The sequence below is a fragment of the Urocampus carinirostris genome, chromosome 11 (assembly GCF_059441175.1).
Source record: "Urocampus carinirostris isolate Australia breed hairy pipefish chromosome 11, RoL_Ucar_1.0, whole genome shotgun sequence".
NCBI classification, from domain to species: Eukaryota; Metazoa; Chordata; class Actinopteri; order Syngnathiformes; family Syngnathidae; genus Urocampus; species Urocampus carinirostris.
The window spans coordinates 7737322-7750177 of NC_142359.1; the positions used below are offsets into that span (position 1 = coordinate 7737322).

General features: G+C 39.9%; 1 protein-coding gene across 2 annotated transcripts; it reads right to left on the minus strand.

Moving 5' to 3' along the window:
* Positions 1-1971: 1971 nt before the first annotated feature.
* LOC148356320 (cornifelin homolog B-like) lies at positions 1972-12214 on the minus strand. 2 transcript variants are annotated; one of them, XM_088346879.1, is made up of 8 exons: positions 12055-12214; positions 11881-11978; positions 10546-10693; positions 10186-10287; positions 9665-9784; positions 8976-9078; positions 4628-4782; positions 1972-2467 (listed from the first exon to the last, which is right to left on the minus strand). In XM_088346879.1, the coding sequence occupies exons 5-8, from the start codon at positions 9743-9745 to the stop codon at positions 2312-2314; spliced, it is 495 nt and encodes a 164-aa protein (XP_088203005.1). In that variant the 5' UTR covers positions 9746-9784; positions 10186-10287; positions 10546-10693; positions 11881-11978; positions 12055-12214; the 3' UTR covers positions 1972-2311. The 2 variants fall into 2 exon arrangements, with proteins under 2 accessions (XP_088203005.1, XP_088203006.1); XM_088346880.1 differs by lacking the exon at positions 9665-9784 and having other exon boundaries at positions 1974-2467; positions 12055-12213.
* Positions 12215-12856: the final 642 nt, after the last annotated feature.

Below are 12856 nucleotides of genomic sequence, written 5' to 3' on the forward strand. Positions count from 1 at the left end.
TCCGGACAAGTCCCAAAGTTATCTGACGGCCATCACGTCTCCAGCAAGCCCTGAACCCTTCCTTAATAAAAGACTTAAACGAATGCTCTGGGGTCCACTGGTCTGTTCTGGTTTCCTGATACTGTGGATCCCTTTTTTAAACTTATTTTTGTTATATTTTGTTCATTCATAATCATTATTTTTCTGTCACATAAACATTGTGTTGGAAAGTATCCAGTTAAGATTGTCTCTGTATTTGCCCTTATTTGTATCTGCAACCACCCAGTAATTTTTCCGTTTTGTTTATTTGTACCCCTTACACCTATTATATACACAGGGTTGGGTAGGGTTACTTTAACTTGATTACTTTCAATTACTTTTGGATCACTCCAATACCAAATATGCTAATAAAAGACAAAAGAAACTAAATATGAATACAATTACTAAATTTTGTGCAGGCTTGGGGAGTAATGGAACACATGGAACGGCAAAAATGATGTTGGCAAGCTGTTTGGATTTATTTTCATTTTGTTTCTGTCGCATTTTATGTTAGTTTTGCCGGAGATCAAAGCCAGGAAAGAAAGCTTACCACATGTTGTGAGTCATAATTTTTTTCATATTTAGTTTCTTCTGTCTTTTATTAACATATTTGGTTTGGAGTAATCCAAAAGTAATTGAAAGTAATCCAGTTAAAGTAACCCTACCCAACCCTGTATATAACACAAATAAGAGAATTGTTGTGGAACTCAAAATGTTGACTGGAAATCCTTAAGAACATAACATATCACACAATACATCAAAGTATAACAATTGCCGTGTCCTTAAGTCTTTCTGATAGTTTTTGTTGTGGTAAATAACAAAAGGGGGATATGTTGTGGTAAATACACTTGCAAATGTAGAATAGATTTGCATACATGTAGAAATGTAGAATAGATTTGCATACATGTAGAAATTTAGAAAGACTTGCTTACAGTTGTGGGAAACGGTCGGGTAGACATCCTTGAAGATACTCTTGGCGGACATTAAGTTTCCTTGAAGATAGCGTGCAAGGGACGGGACGCTCTGTACTTGATACGTAATACAGGACCGCCTTTTGGGGTGTAATCAAAGCTTAATCGTCACTACCAGCTTTAAATACATTGTCATGTTCCCAGCTCTGTGAGATCTTCATTGACGCATCAATAAAAGTTGTATCTCCCTCCACGAGGCTGGCTCCTGTTTTCCTTATCCACATATGAGAAGACTTTTCTCTCGATTATCGAACCTCCAATTTCTCCAACATTTTCCCCTGACCTTTGTAATTCAATAAAATGAGATTGTGGCTGTTAGTTTTGGTGTGCCACCCCAAGATGTTAAGTGGCCCCATCTGGCCACCCCTATATGAAAAATGTTTGGAAGCTCCACTGCGCAACTTCGACATGATACTGGCGGGTTCTTTTCTTCAATTCAGGTGATAAAAATGATCAGCTCATTGGAAAGCTGGTGAGAGCTTGTTACAATCCTGGTGATTGGAATAACCTGTATCAGAGCAGAAAAACTTCCAAAATCCTGTAGGACATGCAGCCCTTGAGGACTGGAGTGCCCAGGGACCCAAGTCGGTGAGCAACGCTTGAAACTACAGTGAGCAACAGCAATCCCAAGTGTGGCAACTAAGTCATTATCAAACATGTCCAAAACTTGACATCAAGTGATATTTTGCTGAGTTTACGGCAATGCAAAAAAAAAAAATAGTCGGTTGCACGATACAGAACTGTATTTAATCACATTTTTTAGTGGAAGTACAATGTTGGCAACAAGATTGACTATTATTTTAATGCAACACAAACTTTTTCTTCTTTTTCCCTGTTTTTTTCATTTCTTTTTAATTCCTTAAAAAAATCTCTTTGTGTTTATTTTTTCCTAGCTATTACTTTTTTATTTTTGTTTTCTATTTACTTTTTTTCCTTTGTTTCTTTCTTTTCGTTTTTTCTGGCTTTTTTTTCTGAATTTTCCTTCTTTTTTCTCTTCCTTTTGTTTCTTTTTTACTCAGCTTTTCACTCCTTTTTCATTTTGGTATTTTTTTCTTTTTTGTTCTATTCCCCCTTCTTTTAAGTAATTTTGTGCATAATTTTACAAAATATTTGGTCATGTTGGGATGAAAGAAGCAAAAACAACCTGAAGAGCCGTTTAGGACCCGAAAGAGCCGGTTCCTAATAGTGAGCCGAGCCGAAGAAGCCGGTTCTCGAAAAACTGGGCTGGATAGATTTTCTTGTGCGCTGAGAATGCGCGGGCAGTGCGCGATTGCGCACGCGCGCAGTTTAGAGGGAACATTGGTCATACCGGATCACTTGGTTCACACCAAGTGCGCCCCCTGGTGGATAATTAGCGTTTTGTATTCTTCCGAAGAGGAGGCGTGAGCTGCAGCTCTTCTTTTCAGCTCTCTGGAGATCTGGAGCCAAGATAGAGGGTAACAGCAGCATCCATACAGGCAGTCGCTCCACACGCTCCCCTGCAAGAGAGCATGAGTGGGAGGCTTCAGCCAGTGGTGAACATTTGCATGCACTCATAAATCCATGCTATGCTACCAGACGTTATAAATCATTACATATCTGTATGCAAGATTCTCCACCCTTAAAAGAAAGAGTTGCTCAGCAATGCAGAACATGCTTGCATCGTTGTTATCAAGGTGCATGCTGGAAAATATTTAGAAAATGAATCGAGGAGCTTGCTCTGCGGCCCACTCCGCCCCCGGAGGAGCAAACATTACCAACCAACCTCCGTCTTTGGTGGCAGAGCTCCAACTTTACAGTACCACCGCCCACGTCTTGAGCTGAGTTTTTAAACACTTGTCCAAGCAGGACGCAGATCATCTTTATATTTGATAAACTCAAGCTGCATGTCGATATTTTTTTTCACATTGGTAATGTTAATATTTCTGAATTTGTATACTATCTTTGAAGTTTCAGCTGTGGTTCTGAATTTGTATGCGGTCTATGAAGTCACAACTGCATGGCTCTGTGGCTAGGACCTTGACTCAGCCTCTTGGCTTCGAGCAAGTGTCTCGGCCCCTTGGCTTTGTAGCGTATTATGATTTGACCGATAACGGATAATGGATAATTGATAAAGAATATAGAACAATAAACCTTACAAAATCCCTCTCCCCCCCAGTCGTCTGAAAAGTGATTTATTAAACTAGTATCCATCTGTCTATCTATCTACCTATCTATCTATCTATCTATCTATCTATCTATCTATCTATCTATCTATCTATCTATCTATCTATCTATCTATCTATCTATCTATCTATCTATCTATCTATCTATCTATCTATCTATCTATCTATCTATCTATCTATCTATCCATCTATCTATCTATCTATCTATCTATCTATCTATCTATCTATCTATCTATCTATCTATCTATCTATCTATCTATCTATCTATCTATCTATCTATCTATCTATCTATCTATCAGGAGCTAGACGGAGACAGGACCCACTTGCGTTACGTTTGTCTCAGTTTTATTGGAAAAAAGGAAAGGGTTGCCCCCACGATCCGGTGATCGCTGGGCGCGGGAAGCAGGTCGCTCTGAACGTGGAAGTGGGACTTCCGTGGCGAGCGATGACGGTATCGGGAACGGAAAAACGGGTCAGTAGTCAGGACAGGAGAGTAAAAACGTGGTCGGGGTCGGAAAGCCAGGACAGGAGAGTAGACGTGGTCAGGATAAAAAAACGGGTCAAAGCCGGGGGACAGACAGGAGCAAAAAACAGGTGGGAGTCAGGGTCGTAAAAAAGGCTTGCCTAGTCCAAACTGAGGTTCGCAGACGGACTGACAACAGGGGACAGATAGGAGTGGGTTTAAATAGGAACAGAGAGCCAATCAGAGTCCGAGGCAGTTGGCGCCAAAGGAGCGGGCACAGGTGAAGCATATCGGTATTCATGACAAAGTGAATCATTAAATTAGTATCTATCTATCCATCTATCTATCTATCTATCTATCTATCTATCTATCTATCTATCTATCTATCTATCTATCTATCTATCTATCTATCTATCTATCTATCTATCTATCTATCTATCTATCTATCTATCTATCTATCTATCTATCTATCTATCTGTCTGTCTGTCTGTCTGTCTGTCTGTCTGTCTGTCTGTCTGTCTGTCTGTCTGTCTGTCTGTCTGTCTGTCTGTCTGTCTGTCTGTCTGTCTGTCTGTCTATCTATCTATCTATCTATCTATCTATCTATCTATCTATCTATCTATTTATGGTAAACGGTAAATGGTCTGCATTTATATAGCGCTTTTCAAGTCAATGAACGGGTGGCATTAGCTCAGGAGGTAGAGCGCTCGTCTTGGAATCAATAGGTTCAATTCCTGTTATATGTCGAAGTGTCCTTGGGACAAGACACTGAATCCCTAATGGCCCCAATAAGCAGGTAGGCGCCTTGCATGGCTGACTCCCTATTAGTGTGTGAGTGTGTGTGTGAATGGGTAAGTGTGAAGCACATTGTAGAGCGCTTTTGGAGGTCTTCATAGACTTGAAAAGCGCTATATAAATGCAGACTAGTTACTCGAACACGGACTATTTTGATGTGTTTTTTACAAAAAAGAAAAAATAATTATTCATCTTGAGTCGCCAAATCTCGACAAAGTGTATTGTGTTGGGTGTACCTGTATTCCGTATTTTTCCCTAACAGAGGCCCTGACTGCAAGGGAGGCCGGAGGCACGCAGCCCAGACAGTCCAGAATTGGTAGGAGGGTGCAAAGGCCCGCCTTCCTCGCCACCTTACAGGTGAACACCGGCAGGCAGCAGAAAGCGAAGAAACCTGCGCAAAAATGATCAATAGGAGACATTCCCTGTATTTAACCAATGTTTTGCACTTATAGCCAATTAGCATGGAGAAAAGTCAACAATGTCATGCTAGAACGATTATAAACAAACTTGCAGCTAAGGAAAAACCTTTGGGAACGGACTTGGAAGATGCATGGATCCCCAAGTCAGGGATGGGTTATTCGGTGAGTTCAAATTTTCATAACTTGTCACGAGATCGACGTGAAGTTTTGCGTATAATGTTTCGATAGCGACCAGAGCGTTTTGTGTTAGAACATCCGCCATTTCAGAAGTTCCGGTTTCATGTCCAGCTACCGGCCTCCTTGTGTGGGGTTTGCATGTTCTCCTAATGCCCAAGGACTTCTAAATGACTAAACAATGGCTCATTATTATTATTAATGTTGTGATCATTATTGCAAATGTTATATGTGTGGTTATTATTGTCATTATTATTTCAGAAAAAAACAGATTAACGCCCTTGTGCTGTGAAAATATCGAAAGGGTCCGAGGGCCAAAAGAGATTCTATTATACAGAGACCCCTCGCTACTTCGCGCTTCAGTTATTTCTGGTCATTTTCTGTTTTTTGTCCATTTTTCATGTTGTTTTTTCTTCTCTTTTCTTCTTGTCGTATATTGGTTGTTTCCTGGTCAATTTTGGTTTGTTTCGGGTGAATTTTTGTTTGTGTTTTTTGGTCATTTGTTTGTTTTAGTCTTTCTTTATCATTTTTTGGGTTGTTTTTTTCTCGATCATCTTTTGGTCTTTTTTTGTTCAATTACAATTCATTTCTAAACAATTTCTTTTGAGTCGTTTCTTGTCATATTTTGGTGGTTTCATGGTCAATTTTGTAATTGAATCAAATCAGACTCCAAGGAAAGTCAGAAGAGCGCAAAGAAATGCAAGCAGGTGCTATGTGGATTGTTGTCCGGTCCAAGAATCGACTGAGTCGGCGTCGGAAAGTAAGGCTGCAGCTTTAGCCAACTGCTAACGGCTAGGCTAATGACTCTTTCCAACGCCAGGTCCATTAGCCATGAAATAATGACTTGGAACAACAACTCGCGAGAAACCGCAACATTCGGGACTGTTGTATTTTAACCATCACAGAGAGGTGGCTGAAATTTGCCGACGACACTGCGATCGTGGGATGTATCAGAAACGGGCAGGAGGGGGAGTACAGGAAAATGATTCAGGACTTTGTCCGATGGAGCGACGCAAACCACCTGCACCTAAACACCACCAAAACCAGAGAGATGGTGGTGGACTTCAGGAGAACCAGAACTCACCCGGTTCCTGTAACCATCAAGGGAGAATGTGTAGAATTTGTCCAGACCTACAAATACCTGGGTGTGCAGCTGGACAACAAACTGGACTGGACTGCCAACACAGAAGCTCTATGTAGGAAAGGGCAAAGCCGACTTTACTTCCTCAGAAGGCTGGCCTCCTTCAACATCTGCAAAAAGCTCCTAAAAATATTCTATGAGACAGTAGTGGCAAGCGCCCTCTTCTATGCGGCAGCTTGTTGGGGAGGCAGCGTCAAGAAGAAGGATGCCTCTCGTCTCAATAAACTGGCTAGGAAAGCGAGCTCTGTTGTGGGCAAAGAGCTGGACAGCCTAACAACAGTAGCTGAGAGACGAGCACTGAAAAAGCTGAGGTCAATCATGGACAATCCATCGCATCCACTACACAGCATTATCTCCAGACAGAAGAGCAGTTTCAGCGACAGACTGCTGTCACTGTCTTGTACTACGGACAGACTGAAGAGATCTTTTCTTCCTCATGCCATGAGGCTCTTTAACTCCACCCGGCAGAGTAAAGGCCCACATTAAACCACACCACCTACATTGGATATTACCGAATCTTACTGCAATATGTATTCTGTGTAGCACTATTTAGTTACTCTATATAACACGCTACAGTGGGCATTTGCACGTCACACTGGGTATTTGTATATTGTATTCTTTTGGCTTTATTATTGTACTGTTCTCAGCTCAGGGATGCTGCTGGAAATGTGAATTTCCCTTCGGGGATGAATAAAGTATCTATCTATCTATCTATCTATCTATCTATCTATCTATCTATCATCTGATGCTGGCACACAGCTAGCCAGCTGCTCTCTAAATTGCTTTCTTACACTGAAAGGTGAAGCCCTCCGATTGTGTTTGATTTTGTACAATGACAACAAAAACAAATATTCAACTGCTATTATATGTTGAGTGTTTTTTGTAGATCTATAATTGTTATTCTGTTACGGTGGCAATGGTCGATAATGAAGTCATCTCAAGTTAAGTTTAATACTTTGGGGGGCTTTTATGAAGCTGTGACGCTACTTCGCGGATTTTCACTTTCCGCGGGTGGTTCTGGTCCCCAGTAACCGCGAAAACTCAGGGATTTCTACAGGGAGTGCAGAATTATTAGGCAAGTTGTATTTTTGAGGATTAATTTTATTATTGAACAAGAACCATGTTCTTAATGAACCCAAAAGTCTCATTAATATCAAAGCTGAACATTTTGGAAGTTGGAGTGGGGCTTTTTTAGTTTTAGCTATTTTAGGAGGATATCTGTGTGTGCAGGTGACTATTACTGTGCATAATTATTAGGCAACTTAACAAAAAACAAATGTATACCCATTTCAATTATTTATTTTCATCAGGGAAACCAATATAACAGCTCAACATTCACAAATATACATTTCTGACATTCAAAAACAAAACAAAAACAAATCAGTGACCAATATAGCCACCTTTCTTTGCAAGGACACTCAAAAGCCTGCCATCCATGGATTCTGTCAGTGCTTTGATCTGTTCACGATCAACATTGCGTGCAGCAGCAACCACAGCCTCCCAGACACTGTTCAGAGAGGTGTACTGTTTTCCCTCCTTGTAAATCTCACATTTGATGAGGGACCACAGGTTCTCTATGGGGTTCAGATCAGGTTAACAAGGAGGCCATGTCATTAGTTTTTCTTCTTTTAGACCCTTTCTTGCCAGCCACGCTGTGGAGTACTTGGATGCGTGTGATGGAGCGTTGTCCTGCATGAAAATCATGTTTTTCTTGAAGGATGCGGACTTCTTCCTGTACCACTGCTTGAAGAAGGTGTCTTCCAGAAACTGGCAGTAGGACTGGGAGTTGAGCTTGAGTCCATCCTCAACCCGAAAAGGCCCCACAAGCTCATCTTTGATGATACCAGCCCATACCAGTACCCCACCTCCACCTTGCTGGCGTCTGAGGCGGACTGGAGCTCTCTGCCCTTTACCGATCCAGCCACGGGCCCATCCATCTGGCCCATCAAGACTCACTCTCATTTCATCAGTCCATAAAACCTTAGAAAAATCCGTCTTGAGATTTTTCTTGGCCCAGTCTTGACGTTTCAGCTTGTGTGTCTTGTTCAGTGGTGGTCGTTTTTCAGCCTTTCTTACCTTGTCCATGTCTCTGAGTATTGCACACCTTGTGCTTTTGGGCACTCCAGTGATGTTGCAGCTCTGAAATATGGCAAAACTGGTGGCAAGTGGCATCTTGGCAGTTGTACGCTTGACTTTTCTCAGTTCACGGGCAGTTATTTTGCGCCTTGGTTTTTCTACACGCTTCTTGCGACCCTGTTGACTATTTTGAATGTAACGCTTGATTGTTCGATGATCACGCTTCAGAAGCTTGGCAATTTTAAGAGTGCTGCATCCCTCTGCAAGATATCTCACTATTTTTGACTTTTCAGAGCCTGTCAAGTCCCTCTTATGACCCATTTTGCCAAAGGAAAGGAAGTTGCCTAATAATTATGCACACCTGATATAGGGTGTTGATGTCATTAGACCACACCCCTTCTCATTACAGAGATGCACATCACCTGATATGCTTAATTGGTAGTAGGCTTTCGAGCCTATACAGCTTGGAGTAAGACAACATGCATAAAGAGGATGATGTGGTCAAAATACTCATTTGCCTAATAATTCTGCACTCCCTGTATATTTAGTTTATAACATATATTTGTAGCAAAAATTTCTTTCAATGCAACTGTATCAGTTGTGACTTGAATGAGTATAAATTCCAAGTTATTTTACACTAAGGAGAATTTGATTTATTTTACCTGCAATTCAATTACATTTTAGATATATTTATGATATAAAGCAGGCCCTTTGAGGACAGCCATTGTGCTAATTTGGCCCCAGGTCAAAATGAGTTTGAAACCCCTGACTTACAGTCTCCCAGGTCTTGATGGCAAGCACATAGACCCGTGCTCCACTGCGCTCCCTCCTGGACGCGTCTCCTTTGCGGTTGGGCCTCAATCACGTAGCGAGACATCTGATATTATTTAAAGAAAATAGAAAAAACAGGATTTTCACTATTACTGCGAGGAAATTACAGGATTTTTTTCCCCAATTTTCACAATTACAGGTCTAAAAAGATTTTCTCAGTACTGTGTCACTGAATATTTTAGTTTTATTATTTGAACATAAGATCAATATTTTGATAAACACATTACTCATATACTTGTTAAATGCACCTTATGCTTGTCCATATATTTGAATGAAGTATCAACTTTTTGCTGTATTCATTTGACCTTTCAATGTATCCATTTATTGGTTGTTTTTTCTCATTATTGTATTTAAGTCGTGTCCTGATCGTTTTGTATAATAATAATAATAATTTCCTTTGTATTGTCATTCTGTGTAACAATGTACACAGAACGAAATGTCGATACACCTGACCCGTTGTAGCGAGCCGATGCAGCCGCAGCCAACAGAGGGCGCCGCCATTTTACCAATGTTATAAGTCTTTGGTATGACTCGGCCGAGGCGCGAACCAGCGACCTCCCAGTCTCAAAGCGGGCACACTACCATCTAGGCTACTGAGCTGGTATAAGACTGCCCTTATCTTATTTTACCACCGGGAAAATCCAGTTGGATCCAATTTCAACACAGGTCTGTTGTGAAACTTGAACTTCATTACTTCGTCTGGAAAATCCCATTTTAGTTGAGTTTCGTTCTTGTCATACCACATCTTTTTCCTACAAAACAAAATTCAGCCTGTTTATAAAGACCTGTTTTATAGTGGACCTTGTCCTGTTAACCAGACCAGAATATTCTGCTTTTTTTGATTTTGCACTAAAAATAATCAGTGGATCTGTTCCCTTCAGCTTTCGTTTCTTCGTACAAATATTTCTCGTAACTCCAGACATATTTTGAACATGTGGCAGGTTACAGATTGTCTGAACTCCAACAGTATGTCTTCAGGATTTAACAAAGTACCACTTTGAACACATTAACAAGAGTCTTGATTCATTACCCGAAAAGCGAAAGTGGGTCCAGACTGGATCCAGCCCTATTGACTTTAGTCTGTCTTTAGCTCAGAGTCTTAAAATCAGTAATCGTTTTGTGGTTAATGGAAAACAAAAAACACACAACATACCTCTTTTGCAAAATCCTTGGGAACCTCCAGTCCTTTTTAGCGATTTTAGCGTTCGTACTCATGTCTTTTCAGCTCTGTTTTGGTGTCAACACCACCAGGACACTGTTTAGGTGTAAACACAAACCGTTCTCGTGTGATTCTGCTTAGTCAAACACTTTGTGTGTGTGTTTTTTTCTGAGCTTTCTGCAAAATTTTTGTTTCTTATTAGTGCAAAGGGCACCCACTATGATATGCATTTATACTCAGGGTTGGGTAGGGTTACTTTAACTTGATTACTTTCAATTACTTTTGGATTACTCCAATACCAAATATGCTAATAAAAGTCAAAATAAACTAAATATGAATAAAATGATGACTCACAACACGTGGTAAGTTTTCTCTCCTGGCTTTGATCTCTTTGATCTCCGGCAAAACAAACATAAAATGCGACAGAAACAAAATGAAAATAAATCCAAAGAGCTCGCCAACATCATTTTTGCCGTTCCATGTATTCCGTTACTCCCCAAGCCTGCACAAAATGTAGTCATTTTATTCATATTTATTTTCTTTTGTCTTTTATTAGCATATTTGGTATTGGAGTAATCCAAAAGTAATTGAAAGTAATCCAGTTAAAGTAACCCTACCCAACCCTGTTTATAGTATATAGTAACTTATCATGTTGTTACTATGTTATTACCAGGTTAATAATTGGAATTAGGGTTAAATAGACTTATTCAACCACTCAAAATTAAATTTATTAGAAAATCACAATGTCCCAGCATTGGTGAGCTGTTTCAAGAACTGGTTCAGCTGTCCGTAGGGGGCACCACGTTGGGGACCCCAAGTAGAGGCGTGTTAAATAGGCAGCCCGCGGGCGGAATCAGGCCTGCTGAGGGATTGAATCCGGCGGGCGAGTAAATGCTTAGAGAAGCGCAAGAGAAAAACGAGCTGCAAGTTGAAATATATCCACTTGATGTTACCAAAGCCAGGTGCCTCTCACAAATGCTGTAAATGTATTGCTATCTCTTTCTCTCTCTTCCTCCCTTTTCTCTCACTCCCTATCTCTCTCTTTCACTCTCTCTGTCTCTCTTTTTTCTTTATTTGTTCCTCTTTGTCTCTTTCTCTCTGTGTCTTTTTACCTTCTTTTGCTCTCTCTTCTTTATTTCCTTTTCTCTCGCTTTTCTCTCTTTCTCTCCCTCTTGCTTTCCCCTTTTTTGTATATCCCTTTCTCTCCTTCTCTTTTCTTTATTTCTCTCTTTCTTTCTATTTCTCTTTGCATTTTGTTCTCTCTCTCTCTCTCTCTCTCTCTCTCTCTCTCTCTTTCTCTCTCTTTCCCCCTCACTCACAATTGCTCTTTTTATCTCTTTTCTTTCTCACTCTCTCTCTCTCTCTTTATATTCTGTCCCTCTTTCTCTGTCCCGCCCTCTCTACTTTTCTATCCCTCACTTTTGCTTATTTCTTTCTCACTTTTTTTCTTTCTCTCTAATCTACTAATCCGGCCCCTTGTTCTATCGTGTGGCCCCCGAGTTAAAATGAGTTTGACACCCCCGGTCTAATGACTAAATCAATTGATACATTGTGGCAACAAAGTGAATAATTCAATAAGTAAATAAATACATGAAATACATAAATAAATAATCCCAAGGTGAATTAATCACCACTAAATGCTTCATTAAAATACTGATGTGATGATTTAAAAGAATAAATATAACCTACCTGGGAAACTCACACAATAATAAAAATATATTTGCAGTGACACTTATCAGTTTGCAATATGGTTTCTGCAGCCCTTTGAGGCTCCTTGCGATAAAGGGCTATATAAGAAAAACATGACTTGACTTTTGCAACATTAAACAAATTGTTCACGCATTCAGCTTAATCTTTGCTCACCAAGAACGAATTTCAGGTGGTTAATATGTCACCTGTCAATCATTTAGTGTCCGGTTTAGTGGACACGGAAGTTTATTTGTTTATCCATGCAATGTTTTCGGTAAACACTGTGTATTTTTAATACGTTTTGATTGAGTCGAGCTTTGAATGTGTATTTTTGAGGGAATCAGTTGACTATAATAACTGCAAAAAACAAAAACAAACACCTCATGAATAATTAATAAGATGATAAAGACTTGATGTTTATTGGCTGAGGCTTAGTCACGCTCGTCGAAGTGACGTGCGCATATACACACCACCTCCCTATCTCAAAGTTTCGAGAATGACAGCAGTTGTGATGACAATTCCGGGTCTTTTTTGAGAACTGGCTTTTTTGGCTCGGCTCGCCATAAAAAGCCGGGCTCTTTAGGCTAACAAGCGGCTCTTTATATTGTTTTTGTTGCTTTAATTCATATATTACCTATCAAGGGGGGAAGACAATTTTTCCAAGTTCGTTTTTTTTAACATTTTGTGTTTGATTTTGGTGGTGTTATGTCATATTTTGGTAATTTCTTGGTCAATTCTCATTTTTGGGGGGTTTTTTTGTGTGTGAATTTTGTCAATTTTTGGTCAATTTTGAGCTTTTTTGTGTAATATTCGGTGGTGTTGTTCTGTGTCTTTTTGTCATTTTTGCTGGTTGTTTCTTGTTGTTTACTGGTTGTGTCCTGGTCATTTTTTTTGTTTATTTTTAAAATTTTATTTTTATTTTCTGTTATTTTCTGTTTTTTGGGGGTATGTTTTTGCTTGTTTTGGGGAATTTTTA